This window comes from Symsagittifera roscoffensis, chromosome 10 (assembly GCF_963678635.1).
Source record: "Symsagittifera roscoffensis chromosome 10, txSymRosc1.1, whole genome shotgun sequence".
Taxonomy (NCBI): Eukaryota; Metazoa; Xenacoelomorpha; order Acoela; family Convolutidae; genus Symsagittifera; species Symsagittifera roscoffensis.
Genome location: NC_087071.1, coordinates 7,568,679 through 7,585,894, shown reverse-complemented (window position 1 = coordinate 7,585,894; position 17,216 = coordinate 7,568,679). Strand labels below are relative to the sequence as shown.

The following is a 17,216-nucleotide window of genomic DNA, read 5'->3' as shown; positions in this document are numbered from 1 at the left end:
CTCGCAATCCGTTTTATCTTGGTAGCTAATGGGCGTTCAATTTTGGGAACAACTCACAAAAGTACGTTTGCCTCTCGTCGAGCTCTTCTGCGATGTCCCTTTCCACGTCATAACTTTTTGCGATCCCCATAACTTTCCACCTGTTTACTAGCTCTAGTCCTAGAGTTATCATGAGGTAGCGCCTAAGGTTCCCTATCTGCACTCGATTTTTTTTGCTACTACATGCCCGTAGGCGTAAAGGGAATCGAAGGTAGTATAGTACAAATCTCTCGCTTTTCGTTCTGCAATGCTTGACTGATACAGTCATCTTATTCATCAAAATTCGGATTTTGGTACTTTTTTCAATGTACCTGTTTAATTAAATTTCTTCATTCTAATGGCAAATTATTATTATTTTTCCGTCTTTCTTGACCGTAATGAAAATTCGTGACAAAATTTTTATTCGATTTAAAAAAAAACTATTTTGCCCTTCTTCCATCAATTGCATTATCTTCGAATCCCCTCTATCTAACATGCAAACAAACACTCTATACCCTTTTTATTTCTCAGTTTTGAGAAAGAAAAGAAATATATCCTAAGCTTTGCGTTAATATATTTTACTTTGACCGCAAAAAAAAAATCGGGAACAACTTGAAGAATTACGTTTGCAACTCGTCGATTTCGTCTGCACTGACCCTTTCTCGATCATATTCTGCGACCCTCATCATTTTTGTACTCTGCACTAGCTTTGATCCTAGGGCTCCCATGATTGGTGGTGCCCCGCTATTACCGGCTGAAGATGACCTGGGACCCACTATCACTCCACAGCCACATCTTCTTTCCGGCTATTTCTGCTTGGACTCTCGCACTCAGGATCTTCAGTTCAACTTCATGCCTCCTATTTATCGGAATTACCATGTATTTATCTGAACTGGACGTTTTGGACACCTCTACTTCTTCCTCTTGTTGCTTGTTACCCATCCCACTGGCTCCTCGTGAAATCTGTTACTCTCACGCTGATAATGTTTCGTTCAGCATCACATTTGTAGCAGCCTGTGGGTTCGCCACCGGTGCGATTCATCTTCCCCGCGCCCCCGGTTTCTAACTCGTTCCCTGTCGAATGTTCCCAACGAGGTTCTGCTTGATAGATATATGTGGTACCAAAAATGATAGCAATCCGGTGTACGATTTGTACGCGCGCTCTCCTCGTTTATATGATAAGGCTATACGATAATCTTCCTCAGGCGTTTTTGATGAAGGTGTTCTTGTCTCGAATGTTCTGTCCTATATTGTTGAAATTGCATAGGCCGCTAAAGCGCTTATTTTGTCTGAAACATTTCGAACGTTATGATTTTCCTTTTAGTTTTTTGCCATAGAATTAGCCTCATTTGTTCGAGACGTTCCTTTCGCCTTGAAAAACTACCGTGTCATTGCATCCAAAACACCTCTTTGTCTTCAATGATACCAGGTTTCTGAGCCTTAAAACTTGGTTGGCGTCGTTTCCAATGCATTGATTTGTGTTTTCTCCGTGGTCTTTGAATCCCAAAATGACACCGTATGTTCAGGTGGCTTTCCCGCACTTTTTATCCGCTGGCTGTGCCATGATGAATGCAGCAAAACGGACTAGTTGAAAAATTTTGATTGAGAATGGAGAAAATCTACTATTTACTTGAAGGGCAATTCATAATCAGCATTTTTTGTTTTGTCTGTTCCACAAAGACTAGTGTTAACAAGTTCACGCTCACAGGTTCACAGACAAACTCAATGAACTCTTTACATAATGAATAACATACTTCAAAACCAACCATCACCATTGCTATCGTGCAGTTTGCTGAGTGAAGTTAAGGAACGATCTAACTAACTAACGATATAACTAGCCTCATCCATGTCACTCTCGAATTTAGATTGGAAACGTTTCACGATAAAGCATCTTTTACATGGACCGAAAACCGAAACCCAACAACGCGGTTGCTCAGCAAACTTAATAGTCTGCAGAAACGGTTTACACACTGATTCACACAAACAAATGCAAAACTATAACACTCTTGAAGCATCAATTCGAAATCAAAGATTGAAACGACTGTGAGCATCGAAAAACCTACATGTCAACCAACTGCATCATTAAACAACCCAATCACATATACTCACACGAACATACCCCCCTTTCTGGTTGTATTGGACTATTGAGAAAACAGCTTTAATCGCAGAAATTGATCCCTTAAACAAATTTCTATTGTCCATTTTGTGGTCTATCATACAGATGTAGTTTCTATTTTCTTTTATCTTTTTTTTCTGCGCAACCGCTAACAATACCTGTCAGTGCACAAATCAAAGGCTGGATTTTTTGTAGTTATCCAACAGCACTGCAATGAAGTTAGACTTAAGCATTGATAAGCAAATGCAATAAAATCAGCAAGGCCATTTCGAATCGGAAACAAACCGAAGCAGTAGAAACGCTCTGCTCCCAAGCACGTTTACCAACACTCACTAGATGGAAAGCCACATCAGTGCTGTCAAAAAAATCAATGTTTTGAAATTTTTCTGGCAGTAACATATATGATTAGACAATTCGAGACAAATGCAGTCCTGACAAAATTAAATGTAAGTCGAACCAAAACAACACAATTGGTTAGTGATAGTAGACATCACAAAACATTTTGCAAACACTTCCAGATCTAATACAGAAAAATAAAAATGTTTCCCAGGACATGTGGGTCTAGTCGAAAAACACACGTAACTTGGAAAACAAAGTAGAATAAAGTACGATCTAGAAGATTTTGTTGGAGATTAACAATGATAAAAATAATTCGCCCAGCAAGTTTTCGAGCATCACCAAAACAAAGGAAAATGTCCGAACATCCAATCAATCGAAGAATAAATCGAAAAAACATACAGTACACGAACACAAAACCAAGCCATGTTGAACACAGTATTTTTTTTGTGAAATTCACGCTGAATTTTTTCTGAAGTTTTTTGAAATTCACAAAGGTATTCTAAGCAATAATTTAGAAAACTTAATGAGCCGAGTTTTCCACCACAAGTATGCAAGCTTGCACGTTCCCCAATTTTACAACCGTTTGAAATCTCCTGCAGGAAAAATTTTTTAGGATAATGGATCAAACTTTGACCATCATGAAGTAAACACTTTGTTATATTAAACATCCGCTGTCTTGTCGCCTTGATACTTTTTGAAGACGAACAAGGCTATCAAATAACACCGCTTTTCTATTAAAAATAAATTCATAAGAAAAAGATATTTTCACATCAAGCCTAAACATTTTAGCAGTTTAGCAGTTTATTGTGGTTGTGAAACTTTTGGTGATATAGATTATCTAGACTCAGAGAAGACAAAAACTTTCCTCTAACAGCCTGCCTTAATGCAATTGAATTTGAAACAAAAATGTTTTCTTTGTGTTTTCAGAATTAGCAAAGAAAACTGAACAATCGATGTATTATCATTAGTTGTCAAATTTAAATCTCTACATTGATTATGCGAGTTTTGTGCTTCTTATGACTTCAATCAAAAAAATGATTTGGTGAATTGTTTTGTGAATTAATTAGGAGCTATTTAAGCCATACCCATCCCATCACGCCAATGAGCACCCAAAACACTAGAACACGAGAAAAACCACTACAATAGCAGAAACCTCGGACCCCAAAGTTGCAGTGGAAAAACAAAAGACGTACAAGATTCTTTGTGTTTAAATGGGGACAAATACTGCCCAGAACATCAAATTGGCATGCAGAATCAAAAAGCCCGCAAATCTCATAACTGTTAGCAAACGCAGCACTTTAAAATCCCTATGCAGGTGCATTGTTCAGGTAATTACTCGAATATTGTCATTAACGAAATAAAAATCCTATGGTACTGCGCATTAGCCAATAGCCAAAAAATTTTCACCCTTATCTGATTATGAAGACACACAAGGTTAAGAACGAAACCAACATTCTATAACAATCAATTTTTAGCTCTAGATTAGCGTGAATTGATCGCAGAAAAGAAAAAACGAGAGACCCAGTCAGTTCGCGAAGAAACGAGACTCTACTGGACAGAACACAAAGATGTTCCACTAAAAGAGGGCACCATTGGCTCATGTCATTGAGTAAGAAACATATCCGTTATTCGTGGCGGTGGAAGCCGATAAAAAGTGCTAACGCAGTCAAAAAAACAAAGGACGAAGAATCTATGCTCGTGGTAGAGGCGATGAAAGCGAACATCACGAGAAGTGGCAGAGTCCCGGTTACCCGGGTTGACCAAAAATGCTAGTCATACACTTTTCACGCAATTCCAAAAGTACAGAAAATTGCATGAAAGGTCTATGATTAGTATTTTTTCATATATGGAAATTGTATGACTAGCATTTTTCCATAAACCAAAAACATTGATTTTTTACATTTTAATTTCTCAGAACAGTTTTGTCGTGTTCGTAGCCCAACACAAATGATATAAGCCTTGGTTCTCAAACGCAGTAACCAAAGGTTTGGCCGTCTCGCATTAAAAATGCATTGGAAACAGCCTGGAAATAGCTTGAATGCTTTGATCAATGTCTGGTAAATTAAAAATTCAAATTTCAGAAATATTCATCTTTGAAAAACAAATAATATAAGGAAAGTAACCAACTTTTATATTTTGACAAAATTTTTCAAAGATGAATATTTCTGAAATTTGAATTTTTAATTTACCGGACATTGATCAAAGCATTCAAAAACGTGTCATTCAAAGGAAAGAGGAGTTTTAAGCGTTTTCGAAAATTAAATTTTGCATGCAAAATTTTTTTTTCAAAAAGGTTTGTTTGAGTACGAAAATCAATTTGCAGTTTAAAAAAACAAAAAAAAAATTGGCGGCAATTTCAAAAATACTTGTACATAGTAAATGTGGTTGAGGTGTTCGGAATAGAGCTGTCATATTTCAGCCGGTAATTAAAGTAAGAACGTCAAGTACACGACGATCATCATCTGATAATCGAGATGTCAAATGACCTGTAGCTCCTCGAGATGGGAAACCGAGGGAAATGAAGACAAGCCGATTGGACATCATAATGGAGAGAGATAGGGGCTATAGTCTTGGGAAAGAAGATGGAAACGAGCAAATTGAAGCTTTCATTTATTCGATTGAGCAAGTTGAGTCTAGTTGCGATGTTCCGATCAAAATGGCTTCATCCATGACCAATTAAATCAATTTTTACATCAGAAAAGTGCTGCAAGAAGCAGAATATAAAAAACAGAAGGCAAGAGAAATCGTGGAACGATGAAGAGGATATCTTTGCAGTGATTCTAGACAGAATATGCGCGGAAATTAGGGATATAACATGACATATTCTATGTTGGAGGGTCAAGGAGCAACAATAGACGGCATTCTCACTGTCAAAATTATATCCAAGAAATTGTCTCTCATTTTCTGATTGCCCTGTACGGAAATGGGTAAAGGCAGTCACATAGTTTTAAATCGCAGTGATATTAGCTCTGTTCATGACTTTTGAAGCCAAAGCTTTCCAGAAGGGACCAGCACTCTCGCTGATGGAAGAAGCAACCTCACGCAAAACCACGTAGTCGTTATTTCGGGGAAATGCCTCTGCTCATCGATTTGTGCTTCGCCATGAATATTTATACTCTAGTACTGATAAGAGGGTTAGAGAGTTTAAGAGGTTGAATTAAGCTTCGAAGGACATATGCATTCCATGATCCAAAGCAGTTGCGTATAGGTGTGTTCGTTTTGAATTGGTGCGCCCTGACTGTTACGAGGTATTTGGTGAGTGAAGATCTCCTGTTCGGGAAGATAGCCGAATCAGAATTGATCGCTTTAAGTTTTAACGATCACTTTCGCAATCGAATGGGCAATTTGGATAGAAGAAATCTTGAAGTGCACCCTACACTCTGGTGTCTCAACTAGTAATGACAAAGAAAACGTTACAGTAACTAGAACTAAGAGATCCCCCTGACCAGAGGATAGCTGCTCGGAGTCGTCTAAGTAGTACGTGCACCTTATTGGGATCCTTCTACCAGTGAATGGATTTGACGACTCACAAAACAGACTCTCGTGATAACCAAGACCAGATGGGAGTGGAGGAACTTACGAAAATTAAGGCGGAGACAAAGCCACGCAAGAGCCAATGTATCAAGATCCAGGCGAAGGAGATGACGAAAAGGCAGCATCGATTGAACTAGCGTCGAGTAGCGAATTGCAACTGCTCTTGGATTAAGGGTTAAACAAATAGACAATTATGAGGCAAACAGAGGCAGTGATGAAGCAAACGTGTAAGGGAACGTCGGCATTAGAACCTCCATCGGCCTTTATGAACCCTGTTGACCAAGTAAAAGAAAGTAACTCACCTGACATCGCGTTCAAGAAAAAGTTCGATGTGATAAAACTACCAATTGAATCACCTCATGGGAGAACAATTGACGCTCCGCCGAGGAAGAACATAATGCTTATCACCGAGACCACATGAGCATGTTGTGCGATGAGAAGAATTGAAGAATTGCTTTCACCGCAGCCGGAGTCGAGATTTTTCACCTAATTTGAAGCTAGATTTGTGTGGTTTGAGCGTTTTTTTTTGATAAACTGCTCAAAAACCGATCAGTCCGCCCATTTTGAAGCAAGATTTTGAGCGCAATCGTCTAAAAAACCGCTCAAACTGGTCAAATCTTGAGCCGTTGCTGAGCGTTTTTTTTATATAAATTGCTCAAAAACCGCTCAAATCGCTCATTTTGAAGCAAGATTTTGATCTCAAAAAAATTGCTCAAATCTTGCTTCAAAAGAGTCGAAAAAACTCAAATTGAGATCACGGTCGAACGGAGTCCGATTTTTGTCGCAAACTAAGACGGTCGAACGAACACTAGTGACAATGGCAATACTTTTGGCCGATTAAGATTCCAATTTCAGATCGTAGTTTAGTTGTTTTTTTAATGATATCTTTTTGATTATTGAGTTTTGAGTCTTTCAGTTTACTAATTTGGCGCTTAGTTCATGTCATTAAGTTAGTCGGCTAATTTAGTTCACCATTCGCGGGAGAATTGTTGATTGGCGGCATATTCATGTCGAAAATGTGGCAAAATTAGGTTCGGCAAAGAATAAAGTTCAAATGTCGAAGACATAGCCGGGCCCATTTGCAGGTTGCAAATTAGAAAATTGTTCGTTGAAGCTGATGGTACATCGTCGTTCATTGTAATGGTCATCTAGTTGTTAGCTGTCGTTGATCATGTTGATCATCTAGTTGTTACTGTGGTCCAATACTCGCGAGAGTTTGACTGCTGGTCGGTGTAGAATCCCCCTGCTAGTTTTAATTTCGCAGGAGCGAACGATTCCGTCTACACCTAGAAAAGTACGAAGTACCTGTCCCTGGGGCCAAAGACCTCGAGGCGTTAGATCTTCCAGTTTAAATACAAGGTTTCCTTGCATAAGATTTTCCACTTGCTTTGTCCATTTCGTTCGGGTCGTCAAGGTTGGCAAGTAGTCTTTGAGGTATCTGTTCCAGAACTGTTGACTCAAGGCTTGAGCTTGTTTCCAAGTTCTCTTGTCCGTTGTGTGGCGAGGGAGACACAATCCGAGAGGCAAATTGTTTGTTGGTCGTCCTAATAGAAGGTGATTGGGTGTAAGGGGCTCGTCGTCGGTTGGGCCTGATGAGACGTGGGTTAGCAGGCGAGAATTCATCATAGCTTCAACCTCGCAAGTGAAGGTTGACATAGTTTCGTCGTCCAGTGTCCGTGTTCCAATGACTTTGTAGAAGGCAATCTTAAATGTTTTTATGAGGCGTTCCCATGATCCACCAAAGTGAGGAGCTGTAGGTGGTTTGAAAAGCCAGGTTATTCCAAGTAATTGGCCTTGATTGTTGAAGTCGTTGCTGTGTTGAATCTCAGAAAGGCTTTCCTGTAACTCCTTGTCAGCTGTAACGAAGGCTTTTCCGTTGTCAGAGAAGATGATCCTGGGTTTACCGCGTCCAGCGATGAAACGGCGTATGGCTTGTAGAGTTGAGTTTGTGTCAATTTGCTGGCATATTTCTGAATGAACTGCTCGAGTGACGAGGCAGGTGAATAAGAGAACGTATCGCTTACTGTACTCGTCGTTGTTCCGCGTGGCAAAGGGTCCAAAGAAGTCAATTCCTGTTGAGTAGAAGGGGTAACTGCATTCCGATAAAGGGAGTCGTTGTAGGGGTAGATCTGCCATCAGAGGCGTCACTGGTTCCTGTCAAAGGCGTCGGCAAGGTATGCATTGTCGAATAGTTTTCTTCAGATGCTTGCGTGATCTTATGATCCAAAAGTCCTGCTGAAGAATGCTTCGGATGTGTTTCATTCCACAATGCGAATTTATTTCGTGTGTTTGCTTCATGAAGAGTTGTATTGGGTAGTTTTCTGCGTTCAGAATCACCGGATGTCGGCTGCAAAGTAGAAGCGGGGATTTCTGTAGCCGTCCTTTGGCACGTAAGTATTCGTGATTGTCGATGAAGGGGCGAAGAGGTTGTAGAGGGCTGCGGGGTGGATTTCAGATCTCCGGAATCTGGGTGTCAGATTTTTTGTCAGGCATGCTATTTCCTTGGGGAATGATTGATTCTGTGAGTGTTTAATGATCCATTCGAATCCTAAGGTGAGGTGTTGAAGTGAGAGGCTCTGGCGTGTCTTCCTTTTGATGTTTTCTGCGAAGAGAAGAACATATGAAGCAACTCTGAGTGCTGCTGTCCAAGTGCTAAATCGGTTGAAGTCGATTACTGATGTTGGTGGTTGTGGGTCGTTGTCTGTCAGATGAATATCGGCTGTAGGTTGTGTTGGCGGGTGATTAGGCAAATCTGATGATGGTCTTAACAAGAAGTCTGGTCCTTTGATCCATCTTGAATCGGTAGTCATGTCACATGCTTTGTAACCACGTGTTCCGTCGTCTGCAGGGTTGTCTTTGCTGGGCACGTATCTCCAGTCCAGTGAAGATGTTGAGTCCATGATGAAATTCAGGCGGTTGGCAATGAAGATCCGGTGTCGTTGCTTCGGCGAGTTTATATATTGAAGAATTGTTGTACTATCTGTCCATAGTGTCGTACTGTCGATTCGTATGTCATGTTGTTTTTTGATGAAACGAGACAGTTTAGCTCCGTTAGTGGCGGCTTGAAGCTCGAGATTTGGAATTGTCATTCTGCTGATCGGTGCTACTCGGGCTTTTCCAATGACGAACTTGAGTTCCGTTGTGTCGTCGTCGTATCTGATTCTGAGGTAAGCAACTGATGCTAAGGCAAGTTCGGAGGCGTCGCTGAATACATGCAGTTGGGTTTCCAGTATCTTCGTTTCTGGTTTGAAGTAATCCGGGGCAGGCAGATGTCGCTGAATTGGCTTCGCTTGTCTATCCAATCATTGAGGTCTGTTAAATGCTCCATGTTTAGAGATTTGTCCCATTGAGGTCCATTAATCCAGGCAAGTTGAAGTGATTGTCGTAGTCGAATTGTCAGTGGCATCGTAATTCCAAGCGGGTCAAAGATTGAAGAAGCAAGCTTCAAAAGTTTGCGCTGCGTTAAGTCCTTCTTGTCAATGGCGTGAAACTTCTTTGCTTCCACAAGAAAGACGTCCGTGTCTGGTTTCCATTTCACTCCAAGAACTCTTTCGAGGGGTCGTTCCTTCTTGTTGAGGCTGTCGCTGTTTTCCAAGTGGTTCTCGTTGACTGTTGTGAGGAATTGTTGAGAGTTTGAGGTCCATTTTGTGAGGTTGAAACCTCCAAGGCTGAACATCTTTTGAAGGTCGTTCATTAACTGCGTCGCTTCCGTCGGTGTTGAAACGGCTTTGTATAGGTCGTCCATGTATATGTTGCGTTTTGTGATTTGCTCCGAGGCTGGATATTTGTCGGCATTGTCCTTCGCACATTGTCGAGTGGCGTAGCAGGCAACACATGGTGAGTCGGTAGCTCCGAAGATGTGGCGGGTGTATTGGAAGGTTGCGGGTTGGCCCGTGTTGTCCTTCCACAGAAATCGCAATTACGGCTGGTCTTCTGGGCTCACGAAGACCTGCATGAACATTGCTTCAATGTCGGCAGAAATAGCGATTTGGTCCTCGCGAAATCGCATAACGATTCCAGTAAGGTTTGTGAGGAGGTCTGGTCCAGTTAATAGGTTGCTGTTGAGTGATACTCCTTTGTAGATGCTCGATGCAGTAAGGACTCGGCGTACCTTGCCAGATTTATTGACGTTTGTCACTGGATGATGAGGAAGGTACCATTTTCCTGTTGAGTCTTCATGGGAATCATCAACTTTGGCTATGAAACCTTTCTGCAAGTCGGTGTCGATGGTCTCCTGATATTTCTGTGCCATCTCGGTGTTTCTCTTCAGTCGTTGGAGAAGGCTGTCGAGATGCTTCTTGGCATGCCATCTATTGTTTGGCAGTTGTTGCCCACGTTTCCAAAGCATTCCAACTTCGTAGTGTCCATTGGATTCCAACTTCGTAGTGTCCAGTTGAAATCCCTTCGACGTCCATTTTCTTCCATTCAGCTACGTGGCGAAACAGTGTCTCGTCTGTCGTGAAGTTGATTGTGTTGATGTCATTGGGTGTCGCTGCATTGTCTCGTGGCGTTTTCCATCCAATAGGCGCATTTTGTTTTGAATGGATTACTTCTGAAGATGTCACGAGTTCGGCGAAATCACATTCAATGATGATTCCGATTTCTTTCGAGGGCAGTGTGGCTATCCGAATGTATTGCAGTGGCTCGTTCCTTTGGCAGATGGAGTTGACGAGTTCAGGGTTGAATTGGGAAAGGTTCCAATCCATTATGACATCGATGTCATTTAGTTGAATTGGCTGCTTTTGCTGGTTGTAGGGTCCAATCGCGATCGTCATCTTTGTAGAAGCTGTGTCTGATGATGTCAGTGCTTGGTTTAGCTAGATGGTTTCGTCTAATTGCAGATCTGGTTATAGTTGGAGGGCGATTGATGATTTAAGCAATGTCAGTTTGCTTCCGCAAACAAGCATTGCATAGGCATGAACTCTATGTTTGCTATGAGAGATCGTTATTGGCAGGGTCGGAATGTGGCGAGTCGATTTCCTTCTGCTTATGCTGGTGCTGCAGTTGGTGGTGTCGTCATGTTGTCTGGAGTTCCGATTGGCTGTCTCCCTCTGTGTCGTCGAGTTGTAGGGGCTGCTGTTGTGCAGAAGTGTGTGGTGTTTCTTACTGCATCCGTCCGTCCGGCAGGTTTGCGTTGATTTACAGTCGGCGAACTTGTGGGGGCTGAGGCAGTTGAAACATAGTTGTAGGTCCCTGGCATGCTGTAATCTGTCATTTGGGTTCATTGCCATGAAGTGTTGGCATTTTCCAAGGTACTGGCAATTGCGTTTCTCCGGGCAAAAATCTCGTCGTTGATCCTTTTGTCCAGATTTATGTTGCTGCTGGCTGCGTTACTGGTTCCGGTTGTTCTGATTGGCGCGGTGATCCGACGGTCCATGTTGGTGGGTGTGACCATTGGATGATGATCCTTGAGTGTTGCTTCTGTTATAGTTGTTGCTGCTGCTGTTTCTGGTGTTGTTGTTGTTGCTGTTGCTCGGCAAATCGTTGCATGCTTCGGCGTAGATGTTGAACCAAATGGTGAGGTTGATGAGTGATAGTTGTCTGATGTTGCATTGCAGATTGTATCTATTCCATTCTAGTCGGCAAGGGGTAGGCAGTTTTGACAAAACTGTTTGGACATTTGTCGTAGAGTATAGATCGTGCTGGAATCCAAGTGTCGTGAATGTATCGACCATTGTCTGTGGTTGTGGTCTGTCGGTGCTGTTCCAAGGTTGGTCGGAATCGGAAAATAAGTCGGCTGGTTCTGATGTGCTGCATGTTGATGGACTGCATGTTGATGAAGGGGATGTCGGTTGATATTTGGGTAAGTTGTTCCTGTTGGTCCCCTGCAGCCTGCATGAGTGAAGGCTGTTGTTGATGACATCGACATGTTCCTAGGGTTGTATGCTGTCGTGGTTCCCGGAAACCCTTCCTGGTACGATCGAATGGCAGGTTGTGTACATTGGTGAGTCAGGGTCGGCTGGCGGGAGGTCCAATTTGTTGCTGTTCGTTGATCTCCTTGGTTTGTTGGCAGTAGTGCTGGTTGTGCTGGTATCGGTACTCCGTTGATGTTTGTGATACCCTTAGCTGTCGTCTGGTGTCCACTGAACACGTTGGTGGGGAGATGATTGGTTGAATTCTGATTTCCAATCATCAAGATGGGTCTAAAGGCGCTATTCGGATTATGTGTCCTCTGTTGTTGGCTTGAAGGCTGGTTCTGATGTCTTTCTTTCTTTCTTTCTTTCATTGTGGGTGCGCCGAAGTTTTCCCAAGGGTCCGCTTCGCCAGCGCGACCGCACCTTCAGGGTCCTCGGTGATAATTGACAATTCCACCGTCGTGCGTCCGAAAATTTCTTGTCTGGCCGCTAGCGTCCCCGACAATCGAGGAGCCGTGTTCCACTGTTTCGTTGGCCTCCTCGCATCTGGGACAGGAGGGGCTCTCGGCGGGGTTCATCAGGGTCCTATACCTGGCCAAGAGCATGCTGTGTCCAGAGCGGAGCCTGGCTAGCATGACTGCGTCTCTTCTCGACAGAAGGGTCTTTTCGTCACGTTCTCATGACAGCTTTTGGTAGACTTGAGCTGTTCTGGCGTGAGAGGGGCTTGGATCTTTAATCGTACGTTTGATGGTGGCTACGGCGCTCTTGTAGGTGGTTGGTTTTGCTCTCTCCTTCAACCCAGAGGTTTCATTGGCCAGAGCGTCGGCCCTCTCGTTCCCTACAATGCCCACTAGGGATACACTGAATGATGATCTCACGGTTGAGCGTGTCAAGTTCTCTAGTGATGTTACTCACTTCTCTGCTGTCGTTTGCCAGAGCCGATGTCAGGGCTTGGCTATCAGTGCAAATAAGGCCCTTGTCACTGTTGTTCGGGTTGTTATCCTCCAGCCAAATAACTGCAGCTCCCAGTGCCTCTTTCGCTTCGTCAAACGAGGAGGTGAGCATCCTGCCGCGAATCGTCTCGGAGAAGATGGTTTGAGGGTCGAGGGGGTCACCTGTCGTAACAACTATTGCTGACTCTCCGTCCCTAGTCCCATCTTTGGCGGATCCGTCTGTGTAGATGGTCCATGTGGCGTCGATGTTCCGAATCGTCTCGGTCGCCTTCTGTTTCGTCTCTTCGGAGCGTCCCAAGCCTCCGACGGTGTTGTTGACCCGCCAACGTCTCTGTGGGGTCCAAACCTCTTCCTCAATGGTGGGAAGGGGCTCCCTGTCGGCGAGCTCGTTGGGGAGGGTGGAACAGATCCACTGGAGTGGAGGCGGCTTGCCCAGTAACCCGACGGAGGGCCTGGTTCTGGGTGCGGTCGAGTCTGTCCATCTGGGTTTTGGAGAGCCATGGTTGCCAGTCAGAGACGGCAAAGTCCATGATGCTCCGCTGGGTGGCAAGAAACGCTCTCCCCAAGGGTTTCTTCCTCCAGCCCCAGTTTGAAGTCCCCAAGCAGGCCAGGAGGTTGCAACGTTTGCGAACCTTGTCGACCACCTTGTCGACGTGCTGCTGGAAGGACAGGGTCCTGTTGATCACCAGCCCCAGGAGTTTGGGGCAGGGATCGAGCTTGAAGGTATTACCCCCCATCGTAATGTCCGGCTTCCATCTGGCGTCCCCGGAGCTAGAGTAGAAGAAGGTGACCACGCTCTTCTCACTGAGGAGCATCTTCTTCTTCTTGCACCATTCTCCGATCTGCTGGACAGCCAGTTGGACGTATCTGCTAGCTTCTTCTTTGTTGTCCTGGCTGGACCAGATGGTGAGGTCGTCAGCGAAGAGACTATCGTTGACAAGTTCTTTGATCTCATCAGGCAAGGAGCTGATGTAAAAGATGAACAGCAGGGGGGAGGTCACAGCTCCCTGCGGAACTCCGTGGATCAGCCATCTGGTGCGGCTAAGGCTGCCGTTGAACATCACTTGGAATTGCCTGTTGCTGAGGAAGGCGTTGAACCATCTCACCAACTTGAGAGGGACGCCTGAGTCGATGAGGGTGAGGATGAGATCTTCTTTCCACACCCTATCGTAGGCCCGGGAAAGTTCCAGGAGAGCCATGACGGTCCGTATCGGTTTCTTCTCTTGGAAGCCGTCGCTGACGTCCTGGATCATCCGCAGGAGCTGGTCTTCGCAACTTCTGTTTTTCCTGAAGCCGACCTGCGAATGGTTGAAGATGCCCCTGGCCTCCGCCAGATGGTACAGACGAGTGTGAACCATCCGTTCCATGGTCTTCACGATGCAGGAGGTGAGGCTGACGGGACGGTACGACTCGATCGAGCCCGCTGGTTTCCCTGCCTTCAGCAAAGGAATGATGGTCGCATTCCGGCAAGCCTGCGGCACTTCCGACTCGTGGAGCGACTGGTTGAAGATCCCCAGCAACTCCCCCCTCGCTAGAGGTCCCAAGGCTTTCAGGAAGCTGGGGGATGTCGTCGGGGCCAGCCGCTCCGTTCTTCCTCATCTTCTTGATGGCTCTGTTCAGCTCCTCAATTCTGAATTCTGCTGTGGAGCTGTCTTCCACGCTGGGGGCGTTATCTCTGATCTTGGCAAGTCTGTTTTTCTCCCTTTTCTCTCTAGAGAACTCCAGCTTGCTCACCTTGGCATAATGAGCAGCGAAGGTATCGGCTTTGCTCTCGTTAGAGACAAGGATCTTGCCGTTGTGCCGGATCGCCTCGTTAGGGCAGCACGAGTCCGGTTTGCCGTTGATTGAGCCAAGGATGCCCCACGTCTTCTTGTAGTCCTTGGAAGACTCTAAGGTGTCGACAAATTCGGTCCACCTTTTCTCTTTTTCCGCAGACACGGCTTCGGTAACCTCTCCGCAGGCGGTGACCCATTCTTGGCGGTGGGTGTTGATCCGCCTGCGGAAGAAGTTCCTTTTCTTGACCAAGGCTCTGACGGTCGCAGAAATGCCCGCGTTGCGATGTTTGCCGGGCTTCGTCTTCCCCACGTGCTCCTTGGCAGCACTCAGGATGTCTTCCGTGAACTTCTTGGCTCTTCTGTGAACTGTGTCCAGTGGGTTCCAGCTGCTGGCTGGCTGGCTCTTCCACCGCAGAGGAGAAGGCGGCCCAGTTGACATCCTTCTTCTTCCAACGGGCGTTCTTATCCAACTGCGGAAACTGGCCGACGGTGCATCTGATGGTGATCACCACAGGGAGGTGGTCCGATCCCAAACACTCACCGACCGTCCACTCAGTCTTGCTTCTCCAGCTCGACTGAGTTAAGAAGACGTCGGGCGAGCTCAGGCCTGCAGTTTCCCGGTTGACGCGAGTGGCCGACCCATGTTGGCGCACACGAGGTCGTTGTCGGCCATCCACTCCTCTAAACGATCTCCTCTGCTGTCTTGAGGCTGTGACTGGTCCCACAGCTGGGAGTGGCCATTGAGGTCGCCCCGAGGAAGCTGTCCTTGTCAGCTGGGAGGTTGTCAAGAACCAACACTTCCTTGGTGTTCGTGTCCCTGTTGGGCGGATTGTAGAGATTGTGGAGCGTGATCCAGCTTTTCTTGCTCAGCCGGATTTTGAGGCGGGACGACTCCACGTTACCCGTCATCTGGTTCCAACAGGGGCGGGACTCGAAAGCTATGTCTTCCTTCACGAAGCTGATGAGGCCGCCGCCTGGTTTGGGTCCTCTACGGTCTGCCCTGACCTTGCTGTATCCCTCGATCCTCGGAGTCATGTCTTTCTCGCGGAGCTTGGACTCCAGCATCAGAGCGATATCCACGTCCAGATTATTCATCCTTTCTCCGAGTTCGTTGATCTTTAGTTTAATGCCGTCAGCATTCCACTGAAGGAGTCTAAGTGTCCCTTTTGGCACGAACTTAGCTCTGCTGCCAGAGTTAGTGGGGACACAACAGCAGGCCCAGGACAGGCCGCCTGCGTACATCTCCACCTCGTCCCGCGTAGACCTGCGCCGGCCGACACACACCTTGTGGAACAGGCCTTTGCAGTCTGCGCAAGCGATCCCCGTCGTGTTACGGGCAATCGTCTTCTTGCACCCTTGGCAGGTGCGCTTCTCTCCCGAGTCGGGATCCGGCTGGGAAGAAGAGAGGCTGCTCAACTCCCTGCCGGCAATCGCCAAAGAGGGCGGGAGCAGAGCGGTGTCGTGTTGGGGGCAGCTCCAGTCTCCCGTGGCGTATCTGCTACGCTTGCTGCATTTCTTGTGGCACGTCACCTGACACTCGGGCTCGCTGCACGTGAGCCCTGGTTTGTGAGGGCGGACAATCCCCATGCAGCAGATACAAGTGCCGCTGGGCCGTGCTGGGATTGCTGTTGGAGGCTCTACAACGGTCCCGCCGTGTGACCGGCATCTCCACTCTGGTTGACTCCCATATCTGCTCATCCCGCTGCATTCTTTCTTCTTGTGGCATCTAGCAGTGCACCCGGTCTCGCTGCACTCCAAGGACGGAGCGCCACTGCGGAGGGTCACATTGCAGGACGAGCAACTGGGACCAGGGTTGGACTCGACATCTCCAGTTCTGAGTAGCTCACAGGGGTCGTGCGCTGGAACCACGCCCCTGTTAGACAAAAACCCGGACGCGCGACTGGTGGGTGTCCATTCCAGGCCGGGGGGCTGTGAAGGTCCATCCACGAAGAGAGGAGGTTTCGTATGGAATCCATTTCGCCACGTGAAGGCACTCCTCTTCGAACTGGGGTTCTGTTGTTGGCTTGAAGGCTGGTATAGTCCATATGGGGGGTTAGCTGTCTGGGGAGCAAGAATTGGGTGTGTGATTTGCTGTCCAATCATTTGACTCTGAGCTGCTTTTGAAGTTGCTGTCGGAAGAAATATTGGCGCTGAAACATTTCTTTGTCGGGTTGCTGGTGCGTTCATCTGCTGATTGAAAACTTGGATTTGAGTTCCAGGGTTGGAGTGCGGTGACGTTTCATGAAGTTGAGCTTCTAGGTTCGGTCTTTGTCCCACTGTTGCTGTCAATTGCTGATTGTCGATTTGGAGTTGAGTTCCATTGTTCAATTCTATAGTCGTTCCTTGAAGTTGAGCTTCTGGGTGGTTCGGCTGAAGGTTTGAACTTTATGACAAGTCGGCGTTCGGCTGCTGCAATGAGAGGTTTGACTTAGGATGGAGGTGAGTTCCATGGGCAGTTTCAGTTCCAAGAGTTTCTGTTTATTATTGATGAATGCGATGATCCAAGGTATTGGCGTCGCTGTTAGATCCGGGGCGAAGTAGGAGTACTGAATTGTCCTGGGCGGAATTTGATTTGTGGTTTGAAGTAGCGTTAATGATTGCTGGCAATTCTGCTGAAATTTGTGGC

General features: G+C 45.9%; 2 protein-coding genes across 2 annotated transcripts in view; both read right to left on the bottom strand.

Moving 5' to 3' along the window:
• LOC134855374 (cleavage and polyadenylation specificity factor subunit 2-like) overlaps positions 1-17,216 on the bottom strand; it is a 372,284-nt gene that overhangs the window by 173,335 nt on the left and 181,733 nt on the right. The gene's annotated exons all lie outside the window — the stretch shown is intronic.
• On the bottom strand, positions 8,341-9,096 carry LOC134854960 (uncharacterized). The gene has a single exon (XM_063871340.1). It carries the CDS (start codon positions 9,094-9,096, stop codon positions 8,341-8,343), a length of 756 nt encoding a protein of 251 aa, XP_063727410.1.